We start from the raw sequence: 14,864 nt of genomic DNA on the forward strand, positions 1-14,864 counted from the left end.
ACAATATTTACATGTTATCAGACAAAGATGGTGGGTGACAATGATGTCGTCATTACAAGGATGCACAAGGGATGAGAGTCAATGGAACTCACAATGCTTTGTGGCCCTGAATAAGATCTAAGCACCACTATATCTCCCCACTTTATCTCTCAAGATCATGGTTCATTGGTATAAGCCAGTGAATTCCACTAATAAGAATGCTTCAAAATACAGGAAGCATCCAAACAGAATTCTACATTGTTTATTGGCATGGATCTTTTAAAACAATACAAAATCTGCTTCTGATTATGCCAAAAAAATACTGTTTTCAACTAGAGAATTTAGCAGACTGTTAACAAAGCAGTGCTATCAGCAGTCCCTGCTTTGTTTGTTGCTATACATTTGTATTCCCCTTCATCACTGTGTACTAAATTCCTTATCATCAAACTGTGACAGCCCGGTTGACTTTCCTCCACACAGTATCTCTCTCCATGAATCAATGTCCCATTCTTGAACCAACTGACAGTCGGTTTTGGAAAACCAACTACTAGGCACTGGAAACATCCAGAGCTACCCAGAAAAGAAGCACAATCAGAAATATGTTTCATAAACTTTGGAGGTGCTTCTGTGACCTGGAATTCAAAGCTGCAGCTATCTGTACTCTCTGCTTTAAATTCAATTTGCTCTTCTTTGGAGGGCTCAGAAAATACATCAAAGTTGATGTTTACACAAGATTCGCCTTCCTCCTCCTGGTCCTGTTCTGTTACAGCTACCAGCTTCACAGCTTTCTGAGAATCATCACTGTCACGTTCAAACTCAAACTCTAGTTCTATTTCTGTCTGGGTGCCATTCTGAATAGTGTTATCAACAACCAAATCAATCTTTTGAGGTCTTTTGCTACCCACATCTGCATCTGCTTCACCTCCACCACCTGCCCCTGCAGGAGCCCTCTGGCCCTCTGTTACAACCAAGAAGCTCCTGCATATAGCTTCCCCAACTGTATTTACAGCCTTACACAAATATACTCCACTATCAGAATGCCTGACATTCTGAATTTTAAGACTATAACTTCCGTTCTCACTATTCACAGCATACTTACAACCATCTGGAGTGATTAACTTATTCTCCTTAAACCACTGGACTACTGGAGTAGGACAGCCTGCAACTGTACACTGAAACAATGCCTCAGATTTCTCTGGAATTTCTATGTCAAAAACAGGAGTGGTAAAACGTGGGGGCATCTCAGTGACTTCAAAATCAATTTTGACATCGTCACTGTCTTTCCCAGATGAAGCCATGGCATGTTCCACCAGAGATAAAGGGAGAACATCAAGAGATACTATTGTACTCTGATTATCAGAAGCAAGCCCAGGGACAGTAACTATTTTGACTTGCTTCTCACATTCCTTAATCTCATTTTCATCTAACTCTACTTCAAGGAGTATTTCCTGAGGAGAAGGCGTTCGTGATGCCGTGCCTGGTTCTATATCAAATTCTATGACATGTTGATGAGTTACTGGAGGAGGAAGAGCTAAAGCTCTCCCATCATGGGGCAACACTTCTACTTGTGTGATACTTTTGGCTTCCCCTATGATATTGACTGCATGGCACGTATATTCTCCTCCCTCTGTTTTTTGAATGTTACGAATTTCCAAGATACATATATCACCCTCTTTTTGGACTCTGACTCTTTGATCTTGTTCAACCAATGACTTGTTTCTATACCACTTCACATCAGGTGAGGGAGTGCCCATGACTTCTGCAATAAAACGTAATGTGCTATTCTCATAGATCTTCCTCTTAGTCAGTGGTTTAATGAATGCTGGAGGCATTTCATTTCCCTTTGGCTCCAGTGCTTCACAAGGTGTGCCAAACATTTCAGCACGTAACTCATCAATGGAAGAGCTCCTTTCTTGCAAAGGAGAGCCAGTGGGTGTTTGATAACGTTCCTGTGGTGTACTCGCTCTTACTAGATCTGACGGAGACGTCCTTGAATTGGGCTCCTCTGAAGGTGTGGCATATCGCTCTGGGCTGCCAATTGGTGTATGATAAGAATCAAAAGACATGGGAGATTCAAAATTCTCCACAGATGATGGTGGTGTGTAAAATTTCTCTGACTCTACCAGTTCATCTCCACTAGCGTTATCAATATCAATAGACATTTCTGACTCAGGTGAGAAAGGGCGGATCAGTTCTTGCTGTTGGTTGTAATAATCATAAACAGTGCTAAATGTTACATCTTCCACCTCCAAGGAAGTGATAGAACCCTCCCGAACCAGACTCTTGGACTCTCTGACATCTGGAGTCTCCTGTTCTCCAGCTACAAGCAAATACTTTGTAAGAGAGAAATCTGCTTCTTCATCAGGAGGAACAGGCAGCTCTTGAGTCTGAACAATGGGTTTTGCAATAGCCCCTTCAGCTAGGTTTCCTAGGGAAGACTCATATTGTTTTGCTTCATCAAACTGAGGTTTTGCACTATGCTCTTGTTCTTTAAGACTGCTAAAGCTTCCAGATTGTCCTTCCTGACTTGCAGGTGACTTGTTTTTTAAAGAAAGAAGGTATTGTGCAAAAGAGAGCTCCTGGTCTGGTGGTCCCTGAGAAATAGAACTTTGTTCCTCAGTTGTTATTTGGGTATATAAAGAACTGTTGGGACTTTTCTCAGATGAAGAGCTTCTCTCTTCTTTAATACAGATATGTTCAATGAGATCTGCTTTTTCTTCTACCTCGCGCTTGTCAGGATAGACTTTTTCACGTGCGGCTTTTTTCAAATCAGATATGAAATTATCTGTTTCTGGAACCATACTCTCTGGGGTATGCCCAGGCATATCCATTTCTTTCACTAGGTTTTGAAAATACTGAGTGACAGGGGCAGGTTCTGCCTGTCCCCATATAAAGGCTTCATCAGGCATCTTCAGCACCTCCTCTTCAGAAATCTTTCTCTCATATTCATCGTGGTCCTTTGAAACTGGTTCCTCTTCAGTGAGAAGGCCAGCACTTTCTAAGGCCTGCTTGAGCATCTCTGTTACTGACAGCTCTGCTTCCATTTGGAACTTCTGTTCTGGGGAATCTCTTCCTTCCACTCTTATCTTATAGCTCCGACGAAGTTCTTCAATAAGAGAAGTTCTTTCTTCCGATGCATGGGCATCCCATAGGAGTTTTATGAAACTCTCTGTCTCTGTAGCCCCCATCTCAAAAAGAGACTTCAGGTCAAAGGAATACACATCTTCCTTTTGTGCTGTTTCAGTCTCTTTCAACAACAGCTCTGGTGATAAAGAAGCAGCTTGCGCTTTTAGATCAAATATCTGTCCTTCTACTTCTTTTTCTTGGGATGGAGTCCCTTCTCTGTGACCATTGGTTTTATTTAGGACTTCACTGTCATTAGAAATCTCTTGCGTGGTAGCTTGTTGCTGTCCTTGAAAGCCTTCCATCCCTTCAGAAGCAAAATACAGAGATTTCAGAGACATGTCTTGCACTTGGTTTTCTATATTCAGAAAAGCTAATTTAAAACTGATGTCTTCGTTTTCTGGGGATACGTGTTCCTCTACATTTTCTTTTTCCAACTTGTTTTCCAAAGAGAGTGAACCTTCTTGAGTAAAAAGGACTGTCTTATTTTGTTCTGTTTCTGTAATATTCTGTGTATCTACCTGAATCCATTCAGAAGTAGTAGGATAGATATGTTTGAAATGCATTTCCTCTGGCTGCTCTGCCTCTTGGGGCAGATTGTTATTCTCTACAATCAAGTGAGATTCAAAAATGTTTTCTTGAGCAGATGATGAATACTGCTGCTCTCTACTTTCTTCCTCCATAGATTCAGTAACATTGGAAACGTCTTGATCAGCATATACTGTTTCTTCCACAAATGAAATGCTTTTCTGTGCTTTCTCTATGATGTCAGCTTCCATGCCTTCAGCAACCGAATATTCACATGTAACATGTTTGTCACCACTAACTTCTACAGAAGTTGAATATTGGTCCTTTATGTGCATTTGGTCTTGGTGAAGACTAATTTGCTCCTGAATTACATTTTCAACAATAGATTTAGCTTGTTTTAACAGACGTTCTTCCTCCAGGTCCTTAACACTACATTCTACCTTTACTGGTTCACTGTTTTGAGATAACGTTTTACTGGAAACCATTTCTTGTTCTAAAAATAATGGGGTATTCTGTGCAATTTCTACAGTCTTGTCTGCATCTGCTTCCACTCCTTCAGAATCAGAATATAAATCTGTGACAGTTATATCTTCCTGGTTTTGATTATCATTGCCTATATTTGTGGGTGGTTGTTTTATATCAGATATAGCTTCCTCTACTGGCTCCCTCTCATTGCAAATCTCCTGATTATAATATACCTCTTCTGCTACAAGTGATGTGTCTGTCTCTGTATTTCCTTTTGTTTTGTCTATACTGGTATCTGTTCTTTCAAACCCTGAAAAATCTTTGACAATGATTTCCTCCTGTTTTTCAACTATAGTTTCACTATCTAAGGAAGTGCGCTGTAAATCAAATTCTTTTTCCCCTAGGTGAAGTGCATTTTCTAGGCCATGATTTGCTTTTTTTATAAGTTTATTCTCATCATAAATACCTTGACTAGAATATGTATTTTTTCCTAGAGCTGATGTAATTTTTACTGCTTCTGTTATTGTGCTTGTATGAGCTTCTATGATTTCAGAAACAAAATATTGATCTTTGGTATATATTTCCTCTGATTGAAGTCTGCTTTGTTCTTTTTCAAAATGTTCTGTATCTGAATCAGCTTGTTTTTCATCCAGTAAGATATCGAGAGTGTTAGGAACTGCACAGAGATCTGTGGGCTGCTGAGTTTCAACTTGATCTTGTATATTCTTATCCACAGCGTCACCAACAGGAAACATTTGTTTTAAATCAAATACAAATCCAGGGGTATCTGCTTTTACTTTCCCTAACAATTCTTCATCACAATAAATTTCATTCTTTTTTCCCTCACCAAAGCTAGAGATTTTTCCCTTAAGGATCAAAATATCTTTGTTTTCAGAAGCAGAGCTTCCAAATGCTTGTTCTTTTTCTGCTGCAGACATTTCTTGCTGCTCACAGATAGTTTTCTGCAGGTTTTCTTTGTTTATCTCCCCTAAACCAAGTTTTTCTAGCTTAGACTCACTGTAGAATTCATCGCTTATGCTCTGTAAATATGGCATATTTGTCTCACCTAGTGTCAAAACATCTTGAGAATTCTTGCTTAATATATTAGTAATGCATTGATCCTTCTCATGGATATCATGGTCTCCTTGCATTGCCTTTGATATAGGACTGGAAAAATTGTAACCAACAGATTCCTCTGCATATAGCTCCTGCTCAAAACTATGGATTTGCTCTTTTACTTCCTTGAGCGGTGTTTCTATGATGTCTCTTGAAAGCAGTTCCTCATGTATTGTATTTTGAGATGATACACATTGATCACTTTCCAAATAGGGTTCCGTATTTTCTGGCATGAGTGCCTTATCCTTAGATTCCACAAATGTTTCCTTACCAGAAGATATGCTTTTTTCACTTGCGTTTGTTAGAGAACTGAACTCAGTAAAACCAGGGTGTTTAAGAATCTTTTGCTTATTCTCAAAGAGAACAACTTTATCTTTTACACGCTTTGCTTCATATTCTATATCATGGCTTTCCAATTTGTCTTCCTCTACAGTAACGGATGTATATCTTTCTGAATGACTCTCTACAACCATTTCAGGTTGGCTACTTTGTATTTCTGTAGCTGCAAATTTAAAAGTGTTTTTCATTTGTTCAATATATGGATCTCTTAACTCATCAGCAAGTGAAGCGTCAGATAAAATTCCTGAAGTAATTGTATCTCTTTGTTCTTCTACTTTTTGCTCTATATCTTTACTCATTTCTTTTTTGTCCAGGATATGAAAATCTGTGCTTTCACTTTCATCAGCAAGTAGGGACTTCATGATGTCATCTAGATAACTAGGTAACTGGGATTCCTTTTCTTCAGATGGTACAAATGGTGCTTCTTCTATGAACTGCACATTACTAATGCTGTGGAACTGCTGGATTACAGAATCATCTTTCTCATACAAATGGCTTTCCATTTGTCCTGTTGAAGATTCAGAATAACTGTTCAGATGATCTTGTGCAATGTTTTCCTGAAGCACTCCAACCTGTGTTTGGAAACTCTTCAGATTAGTTTGGTCTACTTTGTTATCAAATATTTTTACAGTTGGGTCTACTGAAAGATCACAAACTGTTTCAACTATACCAGCTTTGTTTTCAGCAACACATTTGTATGTGCCAGCATCAGATATGGAAACCTTGCCAATCTTCAAGCTATAAATACTATCTCTCTCTTCAGAGCAAAAATGTTCATTAGGAACCAAGACTCTGTTATTCTGAAGCCATGTAACAACTGGCAAAGGTTCTCCAGATATTAAGCATTCAAGCACAACTGAATCCCCTTCATGACACCAAATATGTTGCTGAATTTCTTTTATGATTTTGGGGGGCTTACAAACTACATCAAATGAAAATTTAAATTTATGTTTTACTCCTGGAGAAGAAGGTTCTTCAGTAGGTTCTTCAGGTATAAACTCAGCTGGTTGAATCACTTTAAATTCTTCGTCTTGTTCTGGAGTTGGAGTTGGAGCAGTTATTTTGATTTCCACGGGAAGTGATAGCAAGTCTGGATTTAATATGGTAGGCCTAGACCAGTTAACTGGTGGAAGCAGAAGAGTGGATCTACTGTCTGTGGTTGAAACTGCTTTGTCTTCTTTCACATGGTCAAAAGCTAAACTGAGTTCTTCCTCTTCTGTATACTCTGGTAATAACTCAACTTTACATATATTGATTGGTTCTGGGTCAGGTTTCTCTTTTACTTTCACTTTTAGCTGACCTGTAGTTGTAGCAGTTCCGTGTTGATTAACAATCACACATGTAATGGACCCCTCCTGAGTGTGGACAACTGTGCAGAATGTCAGAATAGAATGATCTTCACTGGTATTAATAGTGCATTCTTGGTTGCATGGTAAAGATTTGTCATTGTTATACCATGTGACTGTGGGATACGGATAACCTTTGAAATTGCAATTAAAACTACAGGTATCCCCTTCATTTACTTCTTGAGATTGAATTTCATTAACAAATAAAGGAGGGCATGGCACCTTGCTTTTCAGAACAGCACTCTCCAGTTGGAGAGGAGTTTCCTTTATCTCAGGTTTGAATTCAGTAATTGTATCCAGTATCTCCTCTTCTGTTTCCACAGAGTATTTATTTACTGTTGTTGGGGTCCCCACACCTTTGCTCATTTCCTTGCTCTCCAAATCAGCCATAGGTTCATTAACGTTAAGTGTGATTGTATCAGACATCACCATTTCAGGTTTTTTTGTCTCACTGATGTCATCAGTCATAAGTACATAAACCAATGGGGAGGGGGTTTTCTTAATGATTTTGGATGTCCTGAAGTCGTCAGGATGTTCCTGTACTTCACTACCCATTCTTGTTCCTAATGACTTTACTTGGGTATAAGTATAGTCCATCCACCCTGTTTTTTCCATCATCACTGGAACTTGTTCTGAAACCTGTTTTTTTATTACCCCTTTAAATGCTGCTACTTTTTCATCCTCAGTGCTTCCATGAACTAATTTTGGGGGAATCTGAGAAGGTTCAGAAAGGCCCAGGATTTGTTCTCTTCTAACATGATATTTACCTAACTCTGTCTGAGACCCTCTCTTAGAACTTCCAAAGGTAATTTCTTCTCTGTCTGGCATCATGGCTTTTTCATCAATTTGCTCTATTGTTTGGAAATCAGATCTCCTTGTCTCTGCCTGAGAGGCTGAATGAACTGACCAGCCTTTGTTACCCTGAAATTCAGCAGTTCTCACAGATGCAAGTTGTAGGTCCACTGATTCCTGTGACAGACGCATTTTCTTCTTTTCCAACATAGCCATTCTTGCTGCACGAAGGCGCTGTAACTTCAGTTTTATTTCCTCATCAAGTAAATCCTCCTCTGCACTTCTTCCTCTATCTGAATGCTTGTTTCTTACCTGATTCTTATCATAAACCAATTCTCTTTTTAGGGATGGGATACTTTCAAAGCTTATAGTCCTCATCATCCCTTTGGAAAAGGACAAAGCTGGCAATACTTTCTCAGTTTCCTGACTCTTATCAAATGGAGAGCCAATACATTTCAAATCAACTTTTAGCCTATCATCTCTCCTCTTCTGCACCTGACACTCAATATGTTCACGGGTTCGCTCAGATTTTCTCAGAAACTCTAAATATTTGGCATTTTGTTCCTTGTCACAGACTACCAACAATGATGCTGTGGACTCAGCTGAACCCTCACTATTAATAGCAAAAATCTTATAGCTCCCCGCATCCCTTTCCTGAACTTCTTTAACCTCTAGACTAGAGCTGTGCATGTCCATGCTGCTCTCAGTCTTAATGAGTCTTCGAAGACTTTTGGGAATTTGCCTGTTGTTATGAAACCATGTTATTTGGGGTAATGGACAGGCAATTAATTTACACTGAAAAATTACTGGGTCTCCCACCAAAACAGATCGATACTTCAGTTTTTGTGTGAAAGAAGGTTTCAGTTTCTTGGGCCAGGAATGGGAGGCTGACATTCTACTTGCACATTTTTGTTTATACAGAGATTGTTGGTCCCAAAGGTCTTTGGAACTGGAGAATCCATCTTGGACACCAACTGGCTTTTTTCTGTATTCTGTTTCCTCATCGAAGAACAGTTCTGCAAAAGAATACCATCACATTACAGCATACTCCACTCTTTCATATATTTTGAAAATAATGAAAAGAAATGAAATAACTATGAATAAAATTAAATAATGTGCATGCAACAGATTCATCACAAATCCATAAAAAAATTCACTCACCATATTTGTTCGAATAAACGCAACGCCTTGCTCTGTTTTAAAGATTCTGACACGAAAATCGTTCGTTGTCTGTTCTTTCTTCCAACTGTGGAAATTTCTTCATCAAGAAGCAAAAATGAATCTCAAAATGACATGTTTCTGTGAGTGCATGTTTTGCCGCCCCAAAAAACTTTTTTTTGCATGTTTTGTTGCAAAGAATGGGGAAGGGATGATCTTACCTGACTTGCAGACAGTAGAATAAACGCCCTTTCTGATCCCTTTGACTGAGAGTTAAAATGGTCAAACAATTGAAAAGAAGTTTTTCAAAGGTATAAAAAATGTAAACTGTAAATAATTTGCTAAAATAAAATGAGAAGGCGTTTATTCGAACTAATACAGCTGCTAACTTCACAATGTTATGCAAAATAAATAAAATAAAATAAAGCAAGCAACATGGACCAACTATGCTATCTGCAAGCCAGTGTAAGAAAATTTACCATGGAGAATTAATGTCCCATTCATGAAATGGAAGGGCACAATAGAAATACATCACTTTCTCAACTTGTATTACGTTATCTTGTAAACACAGGTCATCTGAAGTGTGTTGACCAATGGAATGTTAGCATACTAATGTGTTTTGAAACCATTTAAAGAAACTCAGTCTAATTTAAAGTATCCCATGCACTAGAAGAAAGTATCAGAAGTAAAAGCTTTTGCAACTAGCTGCAAAGCATAAAATGAAAAGATAAAGTATGACGGCATATCTATAAAAGGGAAGTTTTAAATGGAATTTTAAAACTTGTATTCTTTTGTAATGCAAGTTATCCTTTGCATATTAAAACAAAACATGCAGCATATTCAAATATGCTTCACAGTATGTTTTGCTTTCTGTGTCATACAGATAAGCTTCTCATAACAATTACTGTTTTCTGTATGCTACATCTTTGCTTCACTATAACATTCAGTTGTGACTGTACCTTTCACTTCCATTTCAATCTGCTGCTCTATCTTCTCCTGAAGAACTTTTTCCAGAGCTGTAAATAAAAACAGAGGGATGATTAACAGATGGAAAAGTTTGATACTATGAAAGAAGAAAGTTTTTAGTTTACGATGCACTGATTAAAAAAATTCACACAAACATACATACATATACATGCCAGGAAGTGCCTGATACGTCTAAAGGAAACAATGAGAGGATACTAAAAAATATTGCCTAGTTTTCCACAGCATTTTAAAAAGGGCTTCTCTTTTTTATAATTCAACATGCCTTTCACATGCCTCAAACACCGTGGGGGAAGTATTCAGCAATCCACATTCGTTTCGTCTATCCCGAACCGTGGATCAAACGGATTTCAATGCAAATTGACGGTATGCAAGAGGAAGTTGTATATGGAATGAACATGCAGTTGCCAACCTGTCACTCTCAGATGTGTGCTGCACTCGGCTTGTCCTGCAGAATTAATTATTCTGCACTTGTATATACCCCTCTGATTCTCATTAACTTTCAGTAATTTTAAACTGCACAGCGGACCATCGTGCCTTAAGCAGCATAATGCCGATTCCTCAACTATTAGCTGATTATACAGCCAGATGACACAAGGTGTAGGTACACCCTTGATTACACAGAAAAGTGAAACATCATCTCCTTGTTTTACAAAGGTCTCTGGGGGCAGAGTTTCGAGGAAGAGTGGTATGGTGGCACCAGTTTCAGTGAAGTCTTCGCATGGCACAACGTCAGGGTAGTAGTCTCTGATCCTTTGCTTCTCAACGTCTTGTGGTTTTTCAGCTGCCGAAATGGTCATGCTGGATGTTTCTGTGGAAGACTCTTGTTTGTATTCATAAGCTGTTTTAATCTGAGACTCTTTGATAGTTTTAATGCTTTTAGTATCTGATTCAAGGGTAATTTTTGTTATTGTTCTGGCTTGTGCTTCTTTAGCTAGGTAAGAATAAAGTTAGGATAAGATTAGATGTTTGGCAGCAATTAAAAGTAGATATTTAAAAATATAGAAAGCCACTAGTATTGTAAAAGGAATGTTCAGCATGTTAGTGCAAAAAAAAGAAAGAATATTAAGTGTTTTACTATTCTGTTCCACAATTAAGGGCTCTATTCATGCTGGGCTAAATGCCATTAGACCCATGGGATTCATGCCATTGACATCTATGGCAATAATGGTATGCGAGAGGAAGTTGTACAACAGAATTGATCCATGATAAAAAATAAATTTTAACAAGCAATTCTTCTGTTTAAAGTCAAAGCTTCTTCCTCACAGCATAGAAGGCAGCAGCAGAGACAATGCTTTCCACAGATGTGTAGAACAGGCAAGATTTCCACCAGCTTGTAAAAGCAAGGTAAACGAGGCAATGACAGATTTCCATGGTTCTGTTTTGGTTTCAAGTTGATATTCTTCTGAATCTAATCCTGCAGCTGCTTCTCTGCCCTCCATTATAACAACAATACTGAACCGCAAGGAGGGGGAAGAAAATGAAAAGTAATCTCATGGTCTTCAGAAAAAAAGCAAATCCATGTTCAGACTCAAGAAAATATCATGGGTCCAGAGACCTGCCATTGTTTTAAGGGGCTTCGTGTATGTAGAGGAGAATGGACAGCCTACGAAAGAGGGACAGAACAAGATTTGTTGCTTAGTGATCAGATTCATAGATGAATGGCACTGCAAAGATTTGGAAGATAGCAGTTTCCTTGTGGTAATTATAACAAAATGATGTGGTCAATAAAAAGTTGAAATGGGATAGGAATTTCTGGTCTGGATCCCCATTAACATTTTTAAAAAGGGTTCACCCATGAGACTGAAGGTGTGCATTACCACATTCATAACAGAAGCACTGTGTTTATCACACTCAATTAGCATCCTAAGCAGGTCTACTTAGAATCTTGCTCAGGTCTTTCCAAAGGAATATATTCTTATGATTGCATTGCCAGGAATGTATTCTTATGATTGCATTGTTAATTATCTTCCTAAGGCTTTGTATAATCTAACCTAGGGGAAGGCTTAGATCAAGTTCCTTTGCAGCAAAAAGATTTCCCCAAATGACAGATCATAGAACAGTCATAATTGTAAAGATGAGGTTGCTCTTGCTACATTCTTTCCTTTGCTCAAAAAGGATAAATTTAAAGCAAGTATTTACAAATTAAATATATCTTGCTTTTGAAGATGAACACTTCAAGTGCTGGGAAGAGGCAGGAAACCTACTTTTACAAGTAAGTCATACAGACTAGCCGTGCTCTGTAAATCTTTTATGAATAGAGCCCAAAATGTAAAAAGTGGGACAGAAAGTTGTGTTTCCAGATTAAATGCTAGCATTACAGCCATAAGCAGTGATGGTGTGAAAGAAAGTTACACAACATTAAAAATCAGATAACCACCTTCTACAGTTAGTACAGCAGCTGTTGTTACTTCTCCAAAGTTGTTACGAACAAGACAGCTGTACAGTCCTTGATCTAAAAGCTGGACGTTAAAAATGGTGAGGAAAAGAACGCTTCCATTTTGAGACGGCTTAATTCTTTCTGACTCCTGTATGGTTTCTCCTTCATGGGTCCACAATACAGTAGAAAAGTTCTCGCGTTCCAAAGCACAAATTAACTGGGCAGTGTCACCACATCTCACGGTGAGATCATGAAGTTTCAGAAGAATTTTCGGGCTAGTGTCTCCCAAAACTTGAATAGAAGCTGTAGAAATTTTGGTACTTTCTGACTTCTGTGAAACAGCTGTAGTATGGAGAATTTTTACTTCTTTCTCAATTGCAGATGAAGTTTCAGAAATTTGTTTGAAGGCCTGCACAACCATTTTCTGTGATGGCTCTTGCACGGATTTAATCTCTGTTACATAAACTTTGGTTTCCTTCTCTGACTTTGCCTGGACAGCCTCTCTTACATCTTTCCCAGAACTTTGCCTATCTAGGGCTTGCACTGTGTAATCAAGTAACAAAACATATGATTAATATCTAATGCACTTTAATGGGCTGTTAAAAACAAAAAAAATATGCCATAGATGATGAGAATGAAATACGCCACCGTTCTGTGAAAGCCTAGCATGCCCGGTGGCAGCATAAAACACAATGTGGCAGCATAAAACACAATGAAAATTCAGCCACAACGATGGATGAAAAATGAAGTGTGCTCATGCTGGTAATATGCGGTTGGCGTTTGTCTCTTCTTCTCACTGCCGTTGTCCGTGGCAATTGGAAAGTATTTGTGAAACTCTGAATGCTTGTTTTTATGTCCTACCAGGAATGGGATCCCCCCCAAAAAAAAACCGAGTAGAGCAAACCTCAGAGAATGCTACAACTGCCACCGATCAACTCACTGGCTTGAAGTATGGATTTTGTTTAGTCTACCAAAACAGCTGTACCCCCGAGATATATAACTAAGACTGAAGTTTCAAAATGATGTGACACTTGAAAGTACAAGAAAACGAGAGTGGTTTATTTGGTTACAACTAGGACTATCCACAATTAGTGATGGTATGGCTAACTCTAAAAAAAAGTGTGAAATGAGGAAAAGAAGATCATTAGTCACAGTGTAGAAAGTGTGGTATATGCAACAAACTGAATTCCCTAGGAACAAAAACGGGGCTTTACCTTCAGCAGTCACTGTAAGGGTAGCTGTACAAGTTGCATCTCCCGCACTATTTCGTGCTTTGCAAGAGTACTGCCCGGCATGTTCTGAGAAAGCATCTACAATTATCAATGTGGCCGTGCCTGTAGACTCATCAAAATGGAAAACTACGTCTTTTGTTGGCAACATTAGTTGTTGGTTATGAAACCAGAGGATTTCTGGTTTCGGCATGGCAGAAACCCTGGCTTGGAATTTGACTGTTTCCCCGCTGCATACACTGCAGCTTGAAATAGGATGGAGAAAGACGGGCCTTTGGCCAACAGGTTCCTTCTTAATGGAAACAGTGGAAGAAACATGCCTTTCTGAGGTAACTTCTTCAACCTTAAACCCTGCAAAGAAGCACGCCAACTTTTAATTTCGTACCCTACAAACCAGTCAATGTTCTCTTGTTCATCCAATTATTTTGTTAAAGCTTCGTTCTCTTGTTCATCCAATTATTTTGTTATTCTGACATCTTACATTATGACACACTTCCTTTCTCTCATGACAATGTTTAAACTCTGCTGTCAAACGAATAGAAAGTAAAGCATTTGTATACACCTTAGATACCAGATTAAATGAGCAATGTTTTTCAAGCTCATGCCTCAGATCTGGACATCCATTAACCTTTTGACAAATATTCAAATTTGAATTGGTACAGCATGAGTTAAATTCCTCTCATTTGAGGTGAGCTCTTTCAGTTACCCTACTTACAGTGAAATTCTAAACATGTGTTCTCAGAAGTAAATCCTACTGAGTTCAATGGAACTGTCTAGTAAGGGCACATAGGACTGTGACTTCACATTAGTCTTAGAAATGCAATTTTAAAAAAATACAGCAAGTCCTGGATACTTGCTTTATGTTCTAAAATCTGCTGCGATGCTAATGTATTCTTATAGCTGGGCATTTTTCCCTAATCGAAATGTAAGATGCTCTTCTCTTGTATATGGAGATACAGTTTCACTAATATTAACAATATCTAGTTATTTTGTATATTTGCATCATTTGTATATTTGCTCATTTGTATATATTAGACACCTTGGCCGAGATCCAAAGAGCTACTTAGACTTGTGGTTATGCATACCATAGTAGAATTTCTGAAGTTTTTCTTTGAACAGATTTCCATGTCATACCATAAAAATGATCAGCTCCCTTTACACAAAACTAGGCATTGTGTCAGAAGTATGGGTGACTCAAAGGTCTTCCCCTCTTTTCTCTGCTGCAATGTTTATAGTGCAATTCTATGCAGACTTATTGCAGTCTTTTCGTTCCAATGGGACTAGAAGGCTGCTGTAACTCCAAATAGGATTGCACTATTATATTTATGTTTCAAATTACTCCACCTCCATTTTTTCTCAGTGGTTGCTGCTCATGGGGATGGGGAATCTGATTATGTCACATCAGACACCTTTAATTGATTAGGC

General features: G+C 38.4%; 1 protein-coding gene across 1 annotated transcript in view; it reads right to left on the bottom strand.

Annotated features, from left to right (window-relative positions):
- TTN (titin) overlaps window positions 1-14,864 on the bottom strand; it is a 343,112-nt gene that overhangs the window by 257,186 nt on the left and 71,062 nt on the right. The window contains 2 exon segments of the mRNA XM_015413748.1: window positions 323-8,704; window positions 9,806-9,862. Coding sequence (XP_015269234.1) covers window positions 323-8,704; window positions 9,806-9,862 — 8,439 coding nt within the window.

This window comes from Gekko japonicus, unplaced genomic scaffold (assembly GCF_001447785.1).
Source record: "Gekko japonicus isolate JY-2015 unplaced genomic scaffold, Gekko_japonicus_V1.1 scaffold743, whole genome shotgun sequence".
Classification (NCBI taxonomy): domain Eukaryota; kingdom Metazoa; phylum Chordata; class Lepidosauria; order Squamata; family Gekkonidae; genus Gekko; species Gekko japonicus.